The sequence below is a fragment of the Dama dama genome, chromosome 23, assembly GCF_033118175.1.
Source record: "Dama dama isolate Ldn47 chromosome 23, ASM3311817v1, whole genome shotgun sequence".
NCBI lineage: Eukaryota > Metazoa > Chordata > Mammalia > Artiodactyla > Cervidae > Dama > Dama dama.
Genome location: NC_083703.1, coordinates 43,049,094 through 43,068,355, shown reverse-complemented (window position 1 = coordinate 43,068,355; position 19,262 = coordinate 43,049,094). Strand labels below are relative to the sequence as shown.

General features: G+C 56.1%; 1 protein-coding gene across 4 annotated transcripts; it reads right to left on the bottom strand.

Annotated features, from left to right (window-relative positions):
• Positions 1-459: 459 nt before the first annotated feature.
• ENTPD6 (ectonucleoside triphosphate diphosphohydrolase 6) lies at positions 460-18,589 on the bottom strand. 4 transcript variants are annotated; one of them, XM_061126503.1, is made up of 16 exons: positions 18,435-18,589; positions 17,015-17,105; positions 15,488-15,638; positions 13,833-14,156; positions 12,215-12,291; positions 11,137-11,280; positions 10,161-10,236; positions 9,464-9,499; positions 8,712-8,800; positions 7,867-7,946; positions 7,206-7,270; positions 5,706-5,807; positions 3,618-3,758; positions 2,760-2,816; positions 1,760-1,872; positions 460-1,667 (listed from the first exon to the last, which is right to left on the bottom strand). In XM_061126503.1, the coding sequence occupies exons 3-16, from the start codon at positions 15,624-15,626 to the stop codon at positions 1,569-1,571; spliced, it is 1,542 nt and encodes a 513-aa protein (XP_060982486.1). In that variant the 5' UTR covers positions 15,627-15,638; positions 17,015-17,105; positions 18,435-18,589; the 3' UTR covers positions 460-1,568. The 4 variants fall into 4 exon arrangements, with proteins under 4 accessions (XP_060982486.1, XP_060982488.1, XP_060982487.1 ...); XM_061126505.1 differs by lacking the exon at positions 15,488-15,638; XM_061126504.1 differs by lacking the exons at positions 17,015-17,105; positions 18,435-18,589 and adding an exon at positions 16,534-16,694.
• Positions 18,590-19,262: the final 673 nt, after the last annotated feature.

The following is a 19,262-nucleotide window of genomic DNA, read 5'->3' as shown; positions in this document are numbered from 1 at the left end:
GGTCTGAAGCCTACACCTTCAGCCGTAGGAAGGGTCTGTCTGGTCTTTGTCCTGGCTGTGACCCCCTTCTGCTGGTCCTTGATTAAAACCAGATCCTCACAAGACACACTGCAGCTGGAGGTCAGTGCCCGCTCCAGACCACTCGGCCCTGGAGGTGATGAGCCTGCAGATGTCACAGTCCAGAGGGGAGCTCTGCTCTGCTGGACCCCAGAAAAGCCTAGACCTCCACAGGCCCACCCCGGACAGGGGACACCAGGAGTTCCCTGTGGAGTCTCTGTGTGTCCTGCTGCTGCTGTCTCCCCAAGAGGCACTGACAGGACTTTAATCCTGCCATCACACATCACCCACGGGGGCAGGTTTTTGTTTCAACTTCGGTGAACGGGAACGTCAGGTGCCCAATGTGGGCGCTGGGGTGGAGGGACAGTGCTGATGCTCACCGAGAGGAATCAGAGGAGCAGAAACCCTGGAAAACCCTTTATTTCAAGTGGAACACATGAGGTTCAGCTTATTTCGAGAACTGTACATTCACCACAGGAGCAGCTGTGGGCCTGGGGCCCACAGAGCCCTGTGTCCGGCTCGGCAAGCACCCCGCGAGCCCGTGGGGGCTGGGCCACCAGAGGGTGGATCCGGGGCTGTGGCCGGGTGGACACTGCTCGGCGGCCAATGGCTCAGGCAGCGATACATCCAGTGGGCTCAGGACACAGCTTCTGTGTGAGCGCTCAGCACCACAGACGTCACCCTCTCATACACACACACGCGCAGCTCAGGACACAGCTTCTGCACGAGTGTTTGGCCCCACAGACGTCACACACAGACACACACACACACTCTTCACAGCAGCGCACACTCACATTCAGACACATACACAGCTCAGGACACAGCTTCTGCACGAGTGCTTGGCACCACACAGACGCCACACACAGACACACACACACTCTTCACAGCAGTGCACACTCAGACACACACACACACACACACACCCATACACAGCTCAGGACACAGCTTCTGCGTGAGTGTTTGGCACCACACAGACATCACACACAGACATACACACTCTTCACAGCAGCGCACATTCACATTCAGACTCCTCGGGGAGCCCAGGCAGGTGGGCCACGGAGAGACATCCCCTCCAGCCCTCCTCCTACACTCAGTGCCAACCCAGCAGCTGAGCCTGAGCCCCCTGAGGACGCGGCTTCTGGATGACATCACAGTCCACACCCCCGGGGATGCCAAGCCCACCGGCCTGGGGGGACGCCCGCTGGAGAGCAGCACAGAACAAGACTCCTGTCATAGGACGCGTGTCACAGCCGTCCCAGGCCTGAGATGGGACATTGTGGATGGCAACGGGGCCACCCTGGCCTCAGCCTGCGCCCCCTGCCCCGTCTGGACACCGTCCACCTGGAGCCAAAGCCTGGGCTGCGTTCCAGCGCACCCAGGGGCTGGCGTGTGTGGCCGTGGGGAGGAGGGTCCTGGCCGGCACCGTGGCCCCATCCTGCAAGTCAGGATTCCGAAAGGGGCCTTCTTTCGCAGAGCCTGCGCTTCTGCAAGGACGGCCGGCAACTTGGCAGCTACGCGGCGGGGCTCTTGTGTCTGCTCAGGGAGTCGATGTAATGAAAAGTGGCGCCCAGAGCCCAGCTGGTCTCCACATTGTCGATCTTCCGGGTCAGCTTGAAGAGACAAGCGGGGAGAGGAGCACAGGTGTGGGAAAGGCGGGCACGTGCTCCTGAGGGGCAGGGAAGGGGCACCCCACGGTCCCTACCTTCAGCACTTTGTCCCCCGGGAAGCCGAGCTCCTGGAGCAGCAAGCTGACGTAGGTGAGGTCCAGGCACAGGAAGGGGCTGGGTGGCGGCCGGGTCTCTGCCGTCCGGCACACTGCGGGGGACACGGCTCCTGGGTGGGGGCTGGGCTCAGGCCGCCAGCTCCACCCACGTGGGGCACCACCCCCCAGGCCCTGCGCCGCCCAGGGCCTCCCTGCTGGTCAGAGCCCAGCACCAGCAGGGACTCGAGGTCAGCCTGGGGTCCACCACCCACCCCGGCCCTGTCTCCACCTGGTGACCCCAGCCACCTCTCTTGGGTGTGGACCCCAACCTCCTGAGGGCTGGAAACACCCTTGAAGCTGGTGAGAGAGAGCAATCCACCCCTCTTCACGAGGACAAACCACCCACAGCCTCTGCTCAGAGCCTTCTCCCGCTGGTGTCCAGGAGACAAACCCAGAAGTGAGGAGGACGATGGAAAGCAGCCTTTCTGGGGGCAGGGGGAGGGGAAGGAGGTCTTTTGATGGAGAAATACAGAGTTTAACTCCTTGGACCTGCAACTGGGAAAGGGACTCAGGGCGGAACCGCTACAAGCGGCCTGCACACGTGCTGGTGGGGAGTGAGGAGGGAGGGGTGGGCAACCCGCCCCCGGCCACACCCCAGGGGGACGGATCTCGGTTCCCCCTCTTTGGGCTCTGCTGTGCAGGGGTCCCTGGCAACTGTGAATCTGCTGGGACACTTTGGGGGCTTGAGGTTACCCTAGCCAAACAGAATCAGAAAAAGTGAAATCAGGGGAGTCCATGCCTCACACCCCAGGACTAAAACCCCTGCCCCCACCACCCAGGCCACACAGGCACAGCGGGCTGGGGTCCGGTCAGCTCGGGGGCCCCTCACACGCTCACACCCCTGAAGGCTTGTCTGGGCAACAGGCAGGAGCTGAAGAGCAATTCCGGGGCCAGGGCCTGCCTCGAGCCTGGGACGGTGTCCTGCCTCCAGGCCACTCACCATACTTGGCCGCGACCTCGAAGTCCTCGACGACAAGGCTGCCTCCCTTCTCCGCATCTGTGAATGAGACCAAGCGCCCCATTGGCACCAGGGCTGCGGAGCAGGTGGCACTGAGGCCCATGCACCCTGGGAGAGGGGTCCAGAGGTGGACGGCTGCGTGTCTGGGCATCGGAGAATGAGGACGACGTGCCCTGGCTCCAGCTGAGGGGAGCCCGCAAGCAGGGCAGCTGCTCAGATGCCCCAGAGAGAGGGACCTGGGCCCAGGTGAGGGGTCACCTTCCCCCATCCCAGCCTCGTCCTGCTGGCCGTCATCCACATGAGACCCGACAGCATAGCCAACCTGATGGCCTCTGTCTCTAGTGTGATTTTCTATGTACACTAATGTTTCATTTTCGCCATGGACAACGTTCTGACACCCTTAATCTATCTCATCAAAAGACATTTCCAGTCCTGACCCAGTGAAGCGACCTCATGACCCTCTCGAGACTTTTTAGTGGGTCTGACGTGCACCAGTCCCAGACTCCCAATGCCGTCTTCTGCCCTGATGGCACGCTTGGGTCGGGAAGGGGTCAGGGTGACACACATAAGCTCCTGAGGGTGGTCTGAGGAGTGGGTGCCAGCCTGGGTGCCAGCAGCTGAGGGTTTGAGAATCACAACAAGTGAGAGAATGAACCAACAGCCAGGAAGCCTTCTTGCACTAAGCGGCTCAGAGAACTGAATTATTTATAAAAGAGAGGCCTAGTACTCTCTACTCATGACAGGTCCCTGCCCTCCCACCACCCTGATGTGACTGGCAGGCCCTCTGCCTGAGGTCCCACACCCCAGGCCCCTACATAGCAAACCCGGCCCCACCCTTACCTATGAGGCCCACATTTGCGGCAAGGTCGTAATAGTAGGAAAAGGCATAGAACTCCACGTCCTTCACTTCCTCCGTCTTGTGCACTTTGTTTCGAAGGATCTCGGACACTCGGCGGGCACACAGCTGGTAGAGGCTCCCCGCTGGGGTGAAAGGAAAGCAGACTCAGCAGTCACGGGGCTCTGGGCACCTGACCACGTGGCCCAAGGTGGCCACAACTTGGGGGTGCTCACCAGCAACCTTTCAGGGGCCACACGCTGGGGCCAGGTCAAGGGGAGAAACTGCGAGCACAAAGGTGGCCGCAAGGTGGCCCCGACCCTGAAGGCCAGCAGCCTCAGGCTGGGCTCCTGGTGCTGCCCTCACGCAGCCCAGTGGGTCCACCCCACGCTCGCCCTGCCTGCCCTGCGCTCAGCTCAAGTGTGCAGCGTCACATCCACTTCACCAGCCACCTGGGTGGGGCCTGCACCCCCTCCTGTCACAGAGGAGGGGGGCTGGGCCTCAGAGGCAGCTTGCCAAGCTCACGAGACTGGTCATGACACTTGCTCAGAAGTGCGACAAACACAGACTGAGTTAGTGGACGTGGATGGCCCACAGCCCATGCCCAGACCCATTTCTGATCTTGCCCCAGCCCTGCTCCACGTCTGATGGCAGCTCCGTCCAGCACCCCCGTGGTCCCCGAAGCCTCCCCCTCGCCCTCTGGATCTCATTTCCCTGCCTTCTCCCTGCTCTGACTCTCACACTGCCTCCTCCTTGCTCCTTAAATGCAGCAGCCAGCTCAGGGCCTTTGGTGAGCTGCCCCCTCAGCTTGGAGCTCATTGCCCAGCACGTCACGTCTTGTCTCTTCATGCCATGAGGCCTTCCCTGGTTGTCCTTAAACCACGACCCCCCTTCCCAGTCCCCTCCTGTTTATTGCCGGATAATAAAGAATAGGAATTTGCTCTCCGTCCTTGGTCCCTGACACAGAGCTTGTAAAGACTTGTAAGGCCCTGAGTGGTGAGGGTGAGAGGGGTGTCCTGTTATTCTCAGTAAGCCCTAATTTTGTGCTAATGAGGTCACTCCCAGCGGGACCCTCGAGGGCTTCAGGATGGGGGCTGATGGTTAGAGGAGTCGGACATTCAGCACCCCCTGGAGGGCATGGGCAGAGGGCAGGAGACTGAGTCAGTCACCACCGGCCACTGAATTGATCAGTCCCTCTGCAAGAAGCCTCGTAAAACGCCTTCACGAAGGGGCTCAGAGAACTTCTGGGTTGGAGATGTGTGTGTAGGGGGGAGTACCCTTAGGCAGGGGGCTCCAGGCACCCTCCCCACACACGTGCCTTGTGCCTCTTTCCCATTTGTTTCCCAGCTGTGTCCTTTAGAAGGAACCAGCGACAGGAACATGTTTCCCAGAGATCTGTGATCCCTCCCAGCAAATTACTGGATTTGAGGACGGGGTCATGGGAACCCCTGATTTATAACAGGTCGGTCAGAGGAACGGGGGCCCAGCACTTGCAAAGGGTGTCTGAGTAGGGGGGCTCAACCTGAGGGGTCTCTGCCCTGACTCTGTAAGTGTCAGAACTGAGCTGAATCACAAGATACCCACTGGTGGCAGAGAGCTGGATGGGCAGGGGAAAACCCCACATTTGAGGTCAGAAGTGATGTCTATGGAAACAGTCCCATCAGTGGCATGTCCAGGTTGGACAGGGTACCTCAGTAACTGTTTCAGAAGAAAACTCAGAGCACAGAGCAACGGGGCGCTGTGGGTGAGACAGGCCAGGGGCTCTTTGGCCTCTCCTGTCCTTGCTGGATCATGGGCCAGGGTGGCACGGTCCACAGCTGGGCTTGGCTGTCAGCTTGAGCCTGGGGGACGTCCAGGCCCTTCCTCACTGGAGGCCTGCTAGGAAACCTGGCCTCTGGAGGAGCATCTGGCGGCAGACAGGGAGGCCCGTGCAGGGAGCCCGCGGGAGGCAGGAGCTCCAGAGCTGAGTTTATCTCACGGGCAAGTACAGGCCAGTCTGTGAAGGAGGCTGGACAGGCCCCCTGCTTCTCTCAGGTGCTGGGGGATAAGGGGCTGCCATCGACCCTCCCGAGCTGCCCTCCTCCATGCCATACCTGTCTCCTGTCCGGCAATCCTGTACGTCACCTCAGCATGCTCCCACTCTCCTCTGAAACCAGCAGACAGACAAGGGCTGACCAGCTCCTGTCCGTCCTCAGCTGAAAGAAGAGAAGAGGTGAAGAGTGATGAGTCCCATGGAGGGCAGCCCACGGCAGCAAGAGCCTCAGAGGGTCAAGGGAACACGCTTCCTTCCTGCCATGATGCTGGACCTCTGGGAGTACCCCAGGTCAGCAGCAGGGGGGCAGAAACCCCAGCAGAGCCATTCCCAGCTCACTGCCAAGGAGGGGCTTCGAGGTTGAGGTGATGGAGCAGAAACCCCAGCAGAGCCATTCCCAGCTCACTGCCAAGGAGGGCCTTCGAGGCTGAGGTGATGGGGCAGGGGATGGTACCCGAAGAGGGTACCTGCTCACCAGGAGCCTGTGCAGCTGGGCCCACAACTGGCAGAGGAAGGGCGGTGGCTGGCCTCCAGGACCCCAGCCCTCAGGGTCCTGCTGGCCTCCCACTGAGCGCGTCCCCATCCTTGCTGATTCTGGTCAGGGCCCTCCCGCACCAGCGGAACAGCCCCCACGGGACCCCAGGAACCTCAGCAGGGATGCCACTGCCTGTGAAGGCAGGAGATAAAAAGGACTGTTGTCTGCAACCGCTCAGTCTGGTGTGTGGTCTGCTGAGTGACGACAGCTCATAAGGCAGGAGCTGCCATCACACTTCGGGGAGAAACATGGCTCCCCCGCTGCTCTGATGGGGCGGAGGAGGGGTGCAGGAGGGACAGGACCCCAAGGCTGGGGCAGACGGGTGAGTGGGTGCCTGCCATCCTCCGCTGACTAACGGATGTTTTCTAGACCAGAACGAGGCTGCAGGTGTTTGTGAGACACGGACACGGTTTTGATTTGCAACAAAGGGGACACTGTTAGAAGTTTAAATGGCAGGATCTGAAATAAAAGTGCTGAAGCGGGACATGTGTGAAAGAGGATTCCAGAGGAACACGCGTGGGCTTGTGCATGTCTGACCAAGGCCTCTGGGGGGACAGGCTGAGGTGGCCTCAGAGCAGAGCCCTGGCCTGCCTTGGGTACACGGTTCCCTAAATATCCCAGGAGCTCAAGCCCCTGCCGGCAATGTCTGGCTTGTCTGAGCCAAGTGCGTCAGAATGGGACGGCATACAGAGGGCCTGGGAGCAGACACAGGCTTTGTCCCCAGATGCCACACCTGGAGGAAGGTCAGGCCCCTTCCAAGTTCCCTCCAGTGCAGGAGAACACAGGGCATGACCTCAGGAGCTGCCCCATGGTAAATCCTTATAAACAAGCCGATGCTGATGGTGTTGTTTCTTAGGTTCCTAAGACATTCTCCCTTAGTGATTCAGAAACCACTTCACTAGCCATCTTTCTTTAAAAAGTAACTGGGGAGGTCCTCAGGGGCCCCCAGCAAGGTCTATGGGCACACTCTCCGAGGCTCCCAAATCCTGTTGGCCAGAAGGGCTCTGGACACTGCACCCCACTCACCAGGCTTCCCCTCCTCGCCTCCCAGGACTGCCAGTCTCGCTGACATCAAGCCAAGCCCCAGGTAGCTGTGGAGAGAGTGCCCTGGTGAGGAGAGGCCGCCCGGAGGCCCAGGTGCCGCTCTGCATGCGCCTGGGACTGTCCACTGGACCCAAGGCGCCAGGGGGGCCGGGGCTGGGCAGGGCAGCGGCCTCCTGCTTTTCCCAGGAGCTCCTCGGCTCAACAAGCCAAGACCCTTCCTTGGTGGAGCTCAATCAGGAGCTGTGGACACCGCAGAGAGTGACAGGCAGGCCTCCACCTTCATGGTGCGGACAGGCCTCGTGGAAAGAAGCTACTTAAGGTGCCAGTGGCAAGAAGGTGACCCAGAAAATCCCTGCACAATCCATGGGCTCTTCCCCACTTCCCCAAAAGCCTCTTCCGAGGCAGAAGAGAACACATACAAAAGAAGAAGTACTGCAGGTGAATTTTAAAAGGAGGAAAAGGGAAGAGGAATGGGGAGGGCGTGGGCTCAGGGGGAGGGGGAGGGCAGGAGGAGGGGGAGGCCGCAGAGCGGTCCACTGCAGGGTCCGGGGACTGAGTCTGTGGACAGTGCTCTGGTCACTCCCCAGGGGAGGCCTGCGGTGGAAAGCTGAGCCCTTGTCCACCCTCAGTCCTGAGGACGCACCTGTAGGAGTAGAGTCTGTAGGTCCTGTTAAACACCTGGAGGGACGTGAGGAAGCTGGGCGGCGAGGCCTGAAGGGTGCCCTGGGAAGAACACAGGATTAGCACTCCTTTCCTTCTGGCCTTTCTAGAAAACCATCCCCCACCTCCCTCAATTCATTTGAGAGAACAGGGATATGCACAGATGTATTCAATTAGCTTTTCATCAAATCACAAGCCATGAAACCGCTTAGACCAAGCAATGAAGCACTTGGATTTTTCCTTTTTTGGGGGGTTGATCTCAGCTCCCTGACCAGGGGTGGAACCCTCGTCCCCGGCAGTGGAAGCGTGGAGTCTTAACACTGGACTGCTAGGGAAGTCCCATGTCTCCCCTCTTTTTGAGTGATATTTATCCATTCTGAGAAATATGGCCCAACCAGAACAGTTTTGAGTGTATTTAAGGCTCTTCCATTAAAACTAAAAAAATAAAATAAAAATAAAAAGTGGTGGATGAGGAAAGTACTTTTTAAAAACACCATGCAATCTTAACTGGAAATGTGTCCATCCTGAAAAGGATTATGACCCTGTCCCATGTGAGTCAGACTGATGGCCCTTCCCTGGAAGCCCTTGGGGGGCACGGAGGAACCCACCCCACGCTCTCTGCCCAAAGGGCTCCAGGTAGTATCTGCTGATAGTTTATCACCCCAGCAAAGAGCAAATTGCTATGTTTTTTTCTAGGCAGAGTTAAAATCAAACTAAGCAGGATTCACTGTGTGTGATGACCCTCAGGAGGGAAGCTGAGCTCACAGGTCTCCAGGGGGCTATGGCTCCCCAACAAGGCAGGCAGCCTTGGGGGTGGGGGCTGGTTACCTCGAGTCTCGGGAGGAAGGTGATCTGGGTGGACCCCCCGCCCAGGTCCAGCATGCCCACGCTGCCCATCCCGGAGGTCTTCAGGCTGCCTGCAGCACCGGAAGTAAAATCCACACGGCAATGACAGTTAATAAACAGAACAGCAAAAAAAGAAAAAAGGGGGAGGTCAGAAGCTAGGCCCTTCCGTGGAAAGAAGAACAAGACAGCAGAGGCTGCAGCCACTTTGGGGGAGGGCAGGAAGAGCAGCTGCCTGTTGGGGCCTTCATCTGAGCTTTCACCTGGGCTCTGGGCCTGCCCCTGGCACGGCTCTCCACTCCCGGGTGACAGAGCCTGCAGGCAACTTCCCTCCCTCTCGTCCAGTGTCAGACACGCAAGGCGTGTCCATAATTACCACAAAGGGACAGAAACCCACATCCAGAGAGTCATCTGAGAAAAATGACTCCTGTTTCCAAGGGCCTATGTTCCTGGTCCCTGGTCTTCCTCTAGCGGGACTTCAATTATAAGGTAATCGGCACTTGCCTCACGTTCGACATTGACTGGGGTGACTCAGGGCTTCTCTCAGGAATGAGGATGATGCTGCCGCAGGCCACAACCACCCCCCCATCCCTGCATCCACAAACTCGGGGCCCGCCCCACGCTGGGGTCAGTAACACTGCAAAACCCTGGGGGGTTATTTTAAAGAGCAAAAATGAGGCTCCTGCTCTCAAGACCAGGGTCTGTGAACAGTGGGCTCTGTGATAAAGGGAACCCACCTGTTAAGAAGTTCACGGTGATCCACGCGGAAACACCTGCAGGATAGGGTCACAAAGGGCACTTGAATCACCTGAGGGGCTGTAATTACAGCACTGGGGGCTCAGGGGCACGAGGAGACCACTTCCCCACTACTCTCAGCCTCTGGATTGGCTATGGGAACAGGCGTCACTCAGAGCCAACAGCAGCTTCTAGCAGACTGCTCTAAAAGACACCACACTAAAAGCCGGAATGCTTGGCCAAATGTCCTATCCCGCGCTCCCACTCTTTATTAACTGCCTCTTTTCAGAAGAGAAGGGACGAGAACCAAATGTTCTCTTTCCTTCCACCCACACAAACTCTTAAGGTCACATTTAGAGTCGGGGTTGGTAAGGAACCTTATTAAGCGATGCTCTTGGAAATAAGGCAACAGCAATGTACTAACACAGCAACTGGGGATTCTCTCTAAATGTTCTAAGAAGAGAGAATTTGTTTTCAGGACTCTGATCTGTGCCAGGCTGGCAGCCAGTCATGAGGAGAACCTAACACTGGCCCCAAAAAGGAGGCTCTGAGACGGTCAGACTGTGGACAGGGGGGTGGGGCAGGGCTGTCACTCCGGTGTCTATGCCTCCGGCCAGGGAAGGCTCCAGCGAGATGCTGATGGCAGTGCTGCATGCAGCCCACCTTGAGGGATGGACTCGTGGCACTTTCAGTAACTACCTTCGTCTGTCCCGTTCATGATGGAAACACAGTCGTCCCCCACCATGAATGGCGATGCCTCAAACACTTCTTTGACCTAAGTGTAAAGAAAGACGCGTCTTTAACCTTGAGAGTCTAAACTCCCAGACCCCAGTCACTGCCCCGCGTTAGGACAGGACAGGAGGGGCGGCAGAAAGCCCCATGGGGCAGATCCCAGCCCTGGGCCGCCAAGCAGACTGGCAGGCATGTGCCCAGGGGATGGCCTGGCACAGGAGAGGTGGACGCTGGGAGCAGCTGCATTAGGCTGTAGCTCCTTCTTCATGTTTTAGCCGTAACAGATATACAGAAACATCAGTATGTCTGCACTTGTGTCCCACAATCTGACTTAAGCACATGAAGGTAGTTTCTATAGAGGGACCTTGACAGGCTTGCAACAACATCGTTTAGTAGCTGACAGGTGCAGAAACAGCTTGGAGCAGGACCATTTTGCTGAGAACACTTTCCCTGATTCCTGATGATTAAGACTTCTACAAGCCCCTGTCAAAGACAGGCTCCAGGGCCACCTTCAGGAGGTTGTAGCGCCTGGGTACATGCCAACGGCCTCCTGAGCTGTCCCATCTGAGCGTCAGACCAAGAGAGGGGCCTGCGCTTCCTGCAAGGGTGACCAGCTTGAGCCGAAATTTCAAGAATTCAGGTCCCACTGCCTCAGACACACAGTAAGTCCTTGGATGGAAGGAAGCCCTTCAAACATATTATTTTTCACACAAACTTGTTCTTTTTATAAAACAGGTTCATTCCAGAAAACATGAATGGCTTTAAACATCTTGAGGAAGAAAGCATCATTCATCCACAAGCCCTCCACCTAAGGTGACACTGTGAACATGTTGACATGTTTCCTTCCTGTGAGACCTTCTTCAGGGTCCTGCTTGGACGTGGACGGATGCTCCACAGTCTCAGTTATCATCAGCCAACCCTTGGGGGAAATGGAGGTGCTCACCTTCCGCAGCAACTTCTGAGCCTTTTCTCCTGGCAACAGGCGCAGACCAGCTGTGGCCTTGAGGACCAAGGGGGTGGCCTTCCAGAAGTCAAAGGGGATGTCCTGTTTGGCCACGTCCAGTAGCTCCTGGATCCCCGGGGTGCTCTGTGGACGTGGTGGGTAAAGCAGGGTTGGTCCACCCGCAGCATGGTCATGGTTGCTCCCCACCCTTTAGGCTTTATATATCTGTAAATGTATTTTTTCCTGATTTTACAAATTGACAGAAACAGTGACTCAAGTGGAGCTGGTGGGGGCATGGGGTGGACCGGGGTTCTACACTCCGGCCCGGCCACCTCGGGCAGTGCCAGGTGAGCTGCAAGGCCTCGGCACACCACGAGAGAATTCCAGGGTCCCTTATGGCCCTAAAATCCACGAAGAGCGACACCAAAGATTCACCTGCACCTGCTGGTATGCTGAGCGCCACACAGTGGACCAGGGCCCATGTGTGTGTGTCTGTGTATATACACGTGTGGGGCGGTGTGTGGTTGCGTGTATGTGTATATATATATGGTGTGTGTGGCTGTATATATGGTGTGGTGTATGTATGTGGTGTGTGTATACACGTGTGGGGTAGTGTGTGGTTGTGTATGTGTGTGTATATATCTGTGTAAATACACGTGTGGGGTAGTGTGTGGTTGTGTATGTGTGTATGTCTGTGCATATACACATGTAGGGCAGTGTGGTTGTATGTGTGTGTGTATATGTATGGTGTGTGTGTCTGTATATATGGTGTGATGTATGTGTGGTGTCATTGTGTGCATGTATGTATACATGTATACATGTGTGGTGTGTATATGTGTGTGATATGTATGTGGTTGTGTACACATGTGCAGTGTATATGGTGTGGTGTATATACAGGGGGCCTCCCATGGGTACCAGTGTCCTCCATAGACCCCCTATGCTATGGAGCATCCCAGGTCAGCACAGCAGAGATGCTGCCCTGGGTGGACCACTCTGCATCTGAGAGGAAGGGAGTCACTGTAATAAGGCTACAAAAGACACACTTGATGAACAAAGAGACATGAGAGAAAACTATTACCTTTTCAACGTCATCAGCATAAGCAGAAAGACCTGGCTTCAGTGCTTTGAAGGTTTCATGGGTCAAGGTGGGAGTTTCTAAAGGAAAATCATATTTTATACAAGGAACAAGTGTTTTATACAAGGTACAAGTGTGAATATAAACACAAATCCAGGAATCTCTACAACTATGATGAGCCACACTTTTAAGGCAGACATCTGAAAACAGACCTTCGCTGTTTCTTGTCTAAACTGTGCCTCTTTAGTCTGGCTAAATGAGGAATATTATACTTAGTGTTTCGGCTAGAACTTTTCCTCTTAAAAAAAATGAACCTTATTTATTTACTTAGGCCACACTACAAGGCATGTGGGATCTTAGTTCCCCAACCAGGGATTGAACCCCTGTCCCCTGCATTGGAAGCATAGAGTCCAATGCATGCTTAACCACTGGACCACCAGGGAATCCCCCAAATCAACTTTTCTGAGGTATAATTTACATACAAAAAACCTATCCATTTAAAGTGGTTAAAGTTTAACACAGTTAATTCTTGCTGATTCAACAAGCAGAGGAGCAGGGCAAATGATTTCAAACTAGAAAAGTAAAATAATTTTCTTGATTCTAGCATGAACACATTACAGGTTCTAAAGAATATTTCATTCTTTTAAAAAAATTCAGTATCTTAAATTCTCATGTGCTTACACCAGGGGAGAGTGTTCCCAGGCATGCCGAAGCAGAGCAGTGTTGTCAAAATACAGACACAAGGAAAGGTCAGGGACAAACTTTTTGTAAGGGCATCTCTCCAAAGAAAACTACACTGGAACATGGCTACTAAAGGGTTATACGCTGACACGTGTTGTCTTAAACTTAGCTTCAAATCAATTCTGGAGGTAGGCAAAGTCCAGCATATAAACATTTAACTATTGTTAACAAGTTTAAAAATAAAGCAGATGAAAAGTGGAAAAATGTGCCACAAGAGCCTTGCAGGGGCCTCCTGAAGGCGCCCAGCGCCTCCAGGTCAGCTAAACGCATAGAAGGGTCAGCACAGAAGCAGAGAAGAGGGACCCCAGATGTGAGAACTGACTCCCCAAGGTGGGGGGGACTGGGCAACACTGGGGGTTTCCCCATGGGAGAAGCCAGCAGGTAAAGATGCCCAGTTTTACCCTCATCCCTCCCCAGCCCCCACCTGGGAAGCAGGCCCCTGGATGATGGCCACAGTTCCCCTTTCACTGAGGCCATGGCCATCGGCACCCCCTTGCTATCTAGCCCCAGTGGGCAGCTCTGTGTCTTTGCTCATGTACCTGACTTTCTTGAACTCTCGGCTCCCACAGGCCTAAACCTGGGGCTACCAGCTACCTTGAACTCAGCCCATGTGACTTCTGGCCTAAGTCATGGTCCCAGCCACCAACCCGCTGGGGACGCTGGGAGGTGACAGGACACCCCCACACCCTCTGAGATCTCAGCTGCCCTTAGCTGGTCACCAGACACCAGTGTGAGTGAGGACATCGGGGACTCCCGAGAACCAGTCCTGTCAACAAGCTCCCCGGGGAGTCCCGGGCGGGAGGTCCGGTCCACCCCGAGGGCCTGTGCTCTGCTGTGAGATGGAGGGCAGGGGATGCGGTCGGGGCTTTCTGCCCAGTACCTCCAGGCTGCCGGCTGAATTGGAAGACGTGCACACGGGTGCCGGTGCTGCCCGCGTCAAACATGATGCCGTAGGAGACCTCAGGTCCGTGGGCGGCCGGCCCCGGGGGACTGCGGGCCTGCTGGCCCCTCCGGGCCCCCGTGGCCGCCTCGGGGATGCCGAGGAAGGCCTGGGTGGCGGAGGCCCAGTGCCACTTGATGTAGGCGACGTAGATGAACAGGCACACGAACAGCCCCAGCGGGTACGCCACCTTCGTCATCCTCAGGTTCCCATTGTTTGGTATTTTTCTCATTTCCTCGTGTGCGGAAGATGGTGCTAGAGCAGCTGGTGGGAGGGAGAGGGGCAGGAAAAACACGCTAGGCTGTGAGGTTCCAGGGCCAGTGGGAAATTCCTGTGTTCAGGCACAAAATCTGTTTAACCACAATTCTTTCCACAGGGACTTCCCTTGCGGTCCAGTGGCTAAGATGCTGCGCTCCCAATGTGGGGGGGCCCAGGTTCGATCCTCGGTCAGGGAACTAGAATCCACATGCAGTAACTAAGACCTGGTACAGCCAAATAAATAATAATCAATAAATATTAATTCTCTCCCCGCCGATCTGCATTTTTCCTGTGGAATCAGAAGCTTCACTTGCTTCTCAGAATGATTCTGGAAGGTGGGATCCCCATGGAACAGAAGAGGAACTGAGATTTGTAAAGACTAGACAACCTGTCCAAGACCGTCCGTCGTTCCTGCTGGTGCCGACCAGGGCCACAGCCCCCAGGCCCATGGTGCCCTCCAGGGGCTGGTCCAGGCAGACGGCTCTAGACTTGGTGCTATTTTAAAAGCCAAGTGCACACGGTGTCCCTGGACTTTTCAAGGGAACAGACATATATCCAGTTCATTCTCCCCAGTCTCACTTTTCCTCCCACGTTGGTAATTTACTTTCCAAAGGTTTAAACTCTGGTCCCTTAGGGACTGCTGCGGCTGCTGCTGCCAAGTCGCTTCAGTCGTGTCCAACTCTGTGTGACTCCATAGATGGCAACCCACCAGGCTCCCCCGTCCCTGGGATTCTCCAGGCAAGAACACTGGAGTGGGTTGCCATTTCCTTTTCCAATGCATGAAAGTGAAAAGTGAAAGTGAAGTCACTGAGTCCTGTCCGACTCTTAGCGACCCCATGGACTGCAGCCCACCCAGGCTCCTCTGTCTATGGGATTTTCCAGGCAAGAGTCCTGGAGTGGGTTGCCACTGCCTTCTCCTTGGGGACTCCAGAGCCATACAAGATCAGAGAAACAGCTCGTTCTGGGAGTTTCATAGCAGATACCCCCTTTCATTCACATGCATGTTTCCGAGAAGGAAATCACACCCATGAGCTTTCAAAGCCCCTGACAAAATAAATTGATTCGGCCCCACTATTTTTGGTTCAGAGCACCTCAAAATGGAGGCCTTTGCTCAATGGAGGCACCAGGCGGGAACCAGAGGCTCAGAGGATGAGAAGGGAGGCACCTGGTTGTCTGGGCTCCCCCTGTCCTCAGGGACGTCCACCATCTGTCCACCTTCACTGTCAGTTGTGGGAGGGGGAGTGGACACCCCAGGGGAGGGAAGACAGCAGTGTTGGCTGGGTGGGAAGCAGGGTGCATGCCCACGGGTGAGCCCCTGGTCAGGGAGCTGGTCTCACCTGTAAGTGGTGGGGCTTGGTGCTCAGGACACAAAAGACAGTGTGGGAGGAGGGCTGGAGAACAGCATGACTGCACTTTCCGGGGAGGGGGAGTGGAGGCCAGGTCTGGACAGCAGGGAGCAATCTTGGGTGGATTCATGATACCCCCAGGCTGTTTGGGGGAGGACAGACAAAACAGTAGGTGATCTAGTCCTTCAGCCACACCTGGATGCCCGCAGCCCCTGGAGCATGGCCCAAATCTTGGGGGTCCCTGTGCCCCTGCTGGGGGGGCCTGCCTGGAGGCCTGGGGATGGAAGGGAGATAGCACACCCCTCCCTGAGCTTCTGCAGCTGGGATCCAGGCTCCTTGGTGCTCTCCCCTCCCACTCTCGAGCAAGCTGCGGTTCCTTTGTGCCTTCCTGCCCTCTGGAGAGAAGGTTCCTCTCTGGAAGCAGGGACCAGCCCACTCATCCTAATTTCCCGACCACAACACAAGGCCAGAAACCAGCAGCTGCTCAGCCAACACCTGCAGGTGAGGAAGGCTAGCTGATGACACAGCAATTCACCGGGAGGCATGGAGGATGCTTCAGGACCCCGGTGATGGTCATCTGAGATGGAAATATTTTGGCAGGAGATGGCAGTGACCCTCCTTCCACATGTGGAGTTTGAAATGATGGCAGGACTCCATTTGGACACAGAATTGAGCCTTGTGAGAGATTCTAGGTTTGGGGTTGGTGCTTGAGCAGCCATCCCCCAGCAGCCAGCTCCACCCAGGAACAGGCCATTTCAGAGGCTTCCTGTTTTTAGGTTACAGTAACCCAAAGTTTCCCATTGCTAAGTGATCTCTGAAAAAAGTACTTACAGCGAAAGTTCTAAAGCAGCTATTTCCAAGGATAGTTAGCAAGGGCACAAAAGCAAAACTAACATCTTACAACTCTGAAAGTGTTTTACTTTTTACATAATCAGTTTTCTTTCTTTTTTTTTTTTAAGACAAGAAGGGATTTATTAGAATGCAACTTGTGAAATTATAAGCGGGTGGGCGAGAAATGCCACGCCCTGAGAACTTACTGGGCTACAGTTTTCTAATCAAAGGAAAAGTGGGAAGGCGGAGAACTTCCTGGTCTTTCTTGAGTAGATGTGATGCTTCCATCATCAGTTCCTCCTTCAGGTTGGGCAGGGGAGCTTTCTTGTCCCTACACGGTCAGGCTAGGTCCAGAAATTATTGTTTTTCTCTGTGTGCAGACAGCATGTCGTAGGGATAATTAACTTACTGAGCTCACTGTTTTATTGTTTATGAGCAAATTTCATCATGTCCTATGTTAGCCTGAGAGCCATAATACACATAATCAGATTAACAAGAGGAATATTACATTTTGAGGCAAAGGCTGCTCTTAATTAAACTTGTCTACCCATTTTAAAAACACCACTTTAAACACGCTATGAATATATCCTGTTACCAGAGCCCACAGTGCGGGCACCTATATACCACATGATGACTGACTTCCATACAACAGGACCAATGCCCAGGAATGTCTGTAAACGGACTTGCCTGGGATCACACGGTTGGCACACCGCAAGGCCGAGGAGCTTCAGGCTTCTGAATCCAAATCAAACGTGCTTCATTCATCACTTCCCTGTCCCTGTGAATACAAGACTACTTCAGATGACCAAAAAACATGTGAAGTTACATACACATAATCATTAAAGTTACAGGGGGCATCCCAGATGGCTCAGTGGTTAAGAATCCACCTGCCAATGCAGGAGACTCGGGTTCGATGATCTCTGGGTGGGGAAGATCCTCTGGAGGAGGAAATGGCAACCTACTCCAGTGTTCTTGCCTGGAAAAATCCCATGGACAGAGGAGCCTGGTGGGCTGCAGGCCATGGGGTCGCAAAGGGTCAGACATGACTGAGCACAATCATTCAAGTTACACAGCAAGTTCAGGGTGGCATAAACAGAGGTCAAACAGAACATAACTCTGAGGGGGCCCGAGCCAGGAACAGCCATGTCCCTGAGGCTGGAGCCTAAAAGCCAGTTTCATTCCTTGGGGTAAGGGGCTTGTCCAGAGCTAAGACAGTCGCAGGAGGGGTGGGTCACATTTCGGTGACACTACCGACACCTCTCCAGAGAATCGCCAAAGAAAATAATTTTCGTTCAGTTTTGCTCTTTAAAGGAGAGTCTAGAACAGCGCTGTTACGGCAAGGTGGTGGGGAATGAGGACTCGGCCGGTGGTGCGGCAGGATGTAGCTGCACAAAGGCAAACAGAGGTTTGGCTGAGCTAACCTGTCTCCCAGTTGGCTACGGCAGTGGGGTGGGGCTGCCTCCCCCTGTCCTAGGTCAGAGAGGAGAGTCTCGTTGTGGAGCAGCGGCAGTGATGTCCCGCCCCATCCCCCGGGCAAGCTTTCTAGGAGCTGGGGACGGGCAGGTCGGCTCGCGAAATACAAACTCTATCCGATTTAGATCGGTAGGCCAGTTTCTTCAAGGGTAAAGTCCCCCAAAGGACCGTGCGCGCAAATGACTGCCCAGATGCTGAAAACCTATCCAAAAATTACAGCGCATAACCAAACACGAATCCCCCTGGTAGGTGTCAATAGGCTTTCCTCCCCTGCTGATCAGGACCCTGTCGGGTCTTCTGCGCCCGGGCTGGGAGCGGGTCGGCAGACGCCGGCTTAATGAATGAGGCAGACTCCTGGCTCCCCGGGGTGGTCACCCGGGCGGTCTTGTCCACCCCCGTGCCAGAACACAGACTGCGGCCCCCAGACATCAGCGGAGCCCGGGGTGCCAGTGACCCTGAGGCCACCTCCAGGCGCTGCCGCCCGGAGACGGGAGTAGCCGGGCTCCGGGTTTGCACCCCGGGGGCTCCAGATCTGCCCCGTCCCCCGGGGCGAAGCGCACAGTGCCCGGAGGGGGGGGGGAGGGGGCGGGGAACGTGCATCCGCACCCCGGGGCCGGCGGGACCCGCCGCTTACCCTTCAGCGCCCTGCGCCCCACCCGCGGAGCGGAGTGCTGGTCCCCGGGGAGCTCGCAGGCCTCCGAGGCCGCTTCCTCGCGGTCCTGCCACACCGGTGTCGGAACGGCTTCCACCCCCCCGCGCCCGCGGGCAGTGGACCCGGGAGCCTCGGCCCCGCCCCCTTGTGCCCCGCGTCAGCCCAGTGCGCAGGCGCAGCGTGGCGGCGGGGGTCGGGGCGGCAAAGTACGCAGGCGCAGCATGGAGGCCGGGGGGGGGGGGGGGGGGCGGCCCAGCGCGCAGGCGCCGTGGTCCCGGCTGGTGTAGTCCTTGATGATGCGGTCTCGGTTGTGTGTCTCCAGCTCCTAGCTCTCCTCCGCGGCACGGCGGAGCAGGCCTGCGTCTTGTTTGGCCGGTGTCAGCCCTGCAGTCTCACAACCTTGACTAGCGTTGGAAGTTTTGATTTTTTCTCGGGTTCCCCCCCAGGACATCTAAAGTCCCTCTTTTCCCTTAAGGTAATTCACAGTAGAAAATGCCACCACGACAGGCCAGGCAGTGCCGTGGCCCCCATGTTCTTGTCTCTTCCTGGAAGCGGCCCCGGTTCCCTGCTCCTGGTCAGGGCAGTCGTTCACGCAGCCCTGTTTCCTCAGGGCCCTGCTGGCAGGGCTGCCCACGTGTCCCCACGGCCACAGTCTCCTCTCTTGGCCACAGTGCGGCCGGCCTTCCAGCATCTCTTACTGCGGATGCGCCCACGTGACAGACGGGCACCGGGCCAATGGGGTGTCGGTGCGCCCCTTACAGACCTGGCCCTGGGAGAACTTGGTGGTTCCTGAATCCCGGGGTCTTCCTG

Excerpts from the sequence above, each read along its gene's own strand:
- ENTPD6 (XM_061126503.1), bottom strand. The coding sequence starts at position 15,626 with ATGAATCCACCCAAGATTGCTCCCTGCTGTCCAGACCTGGCCTCCACT. Across the intron at positions 8,801-9,463 it reads CACCGTGAACTTCTTAACAG|GCAGCCTGAAGACCTCCGGG; the intron begins GTGGGTTCCCTT and ends CCGGTGCTGCAG. Across the intron at positions 3,759-5,705 it reads GATTGCCGGACAGGAGACAG|CGGGGAGCCTCTACCAGCTG; the intron begins GTATGGCATGGA and ends CTTTCACCCCAG.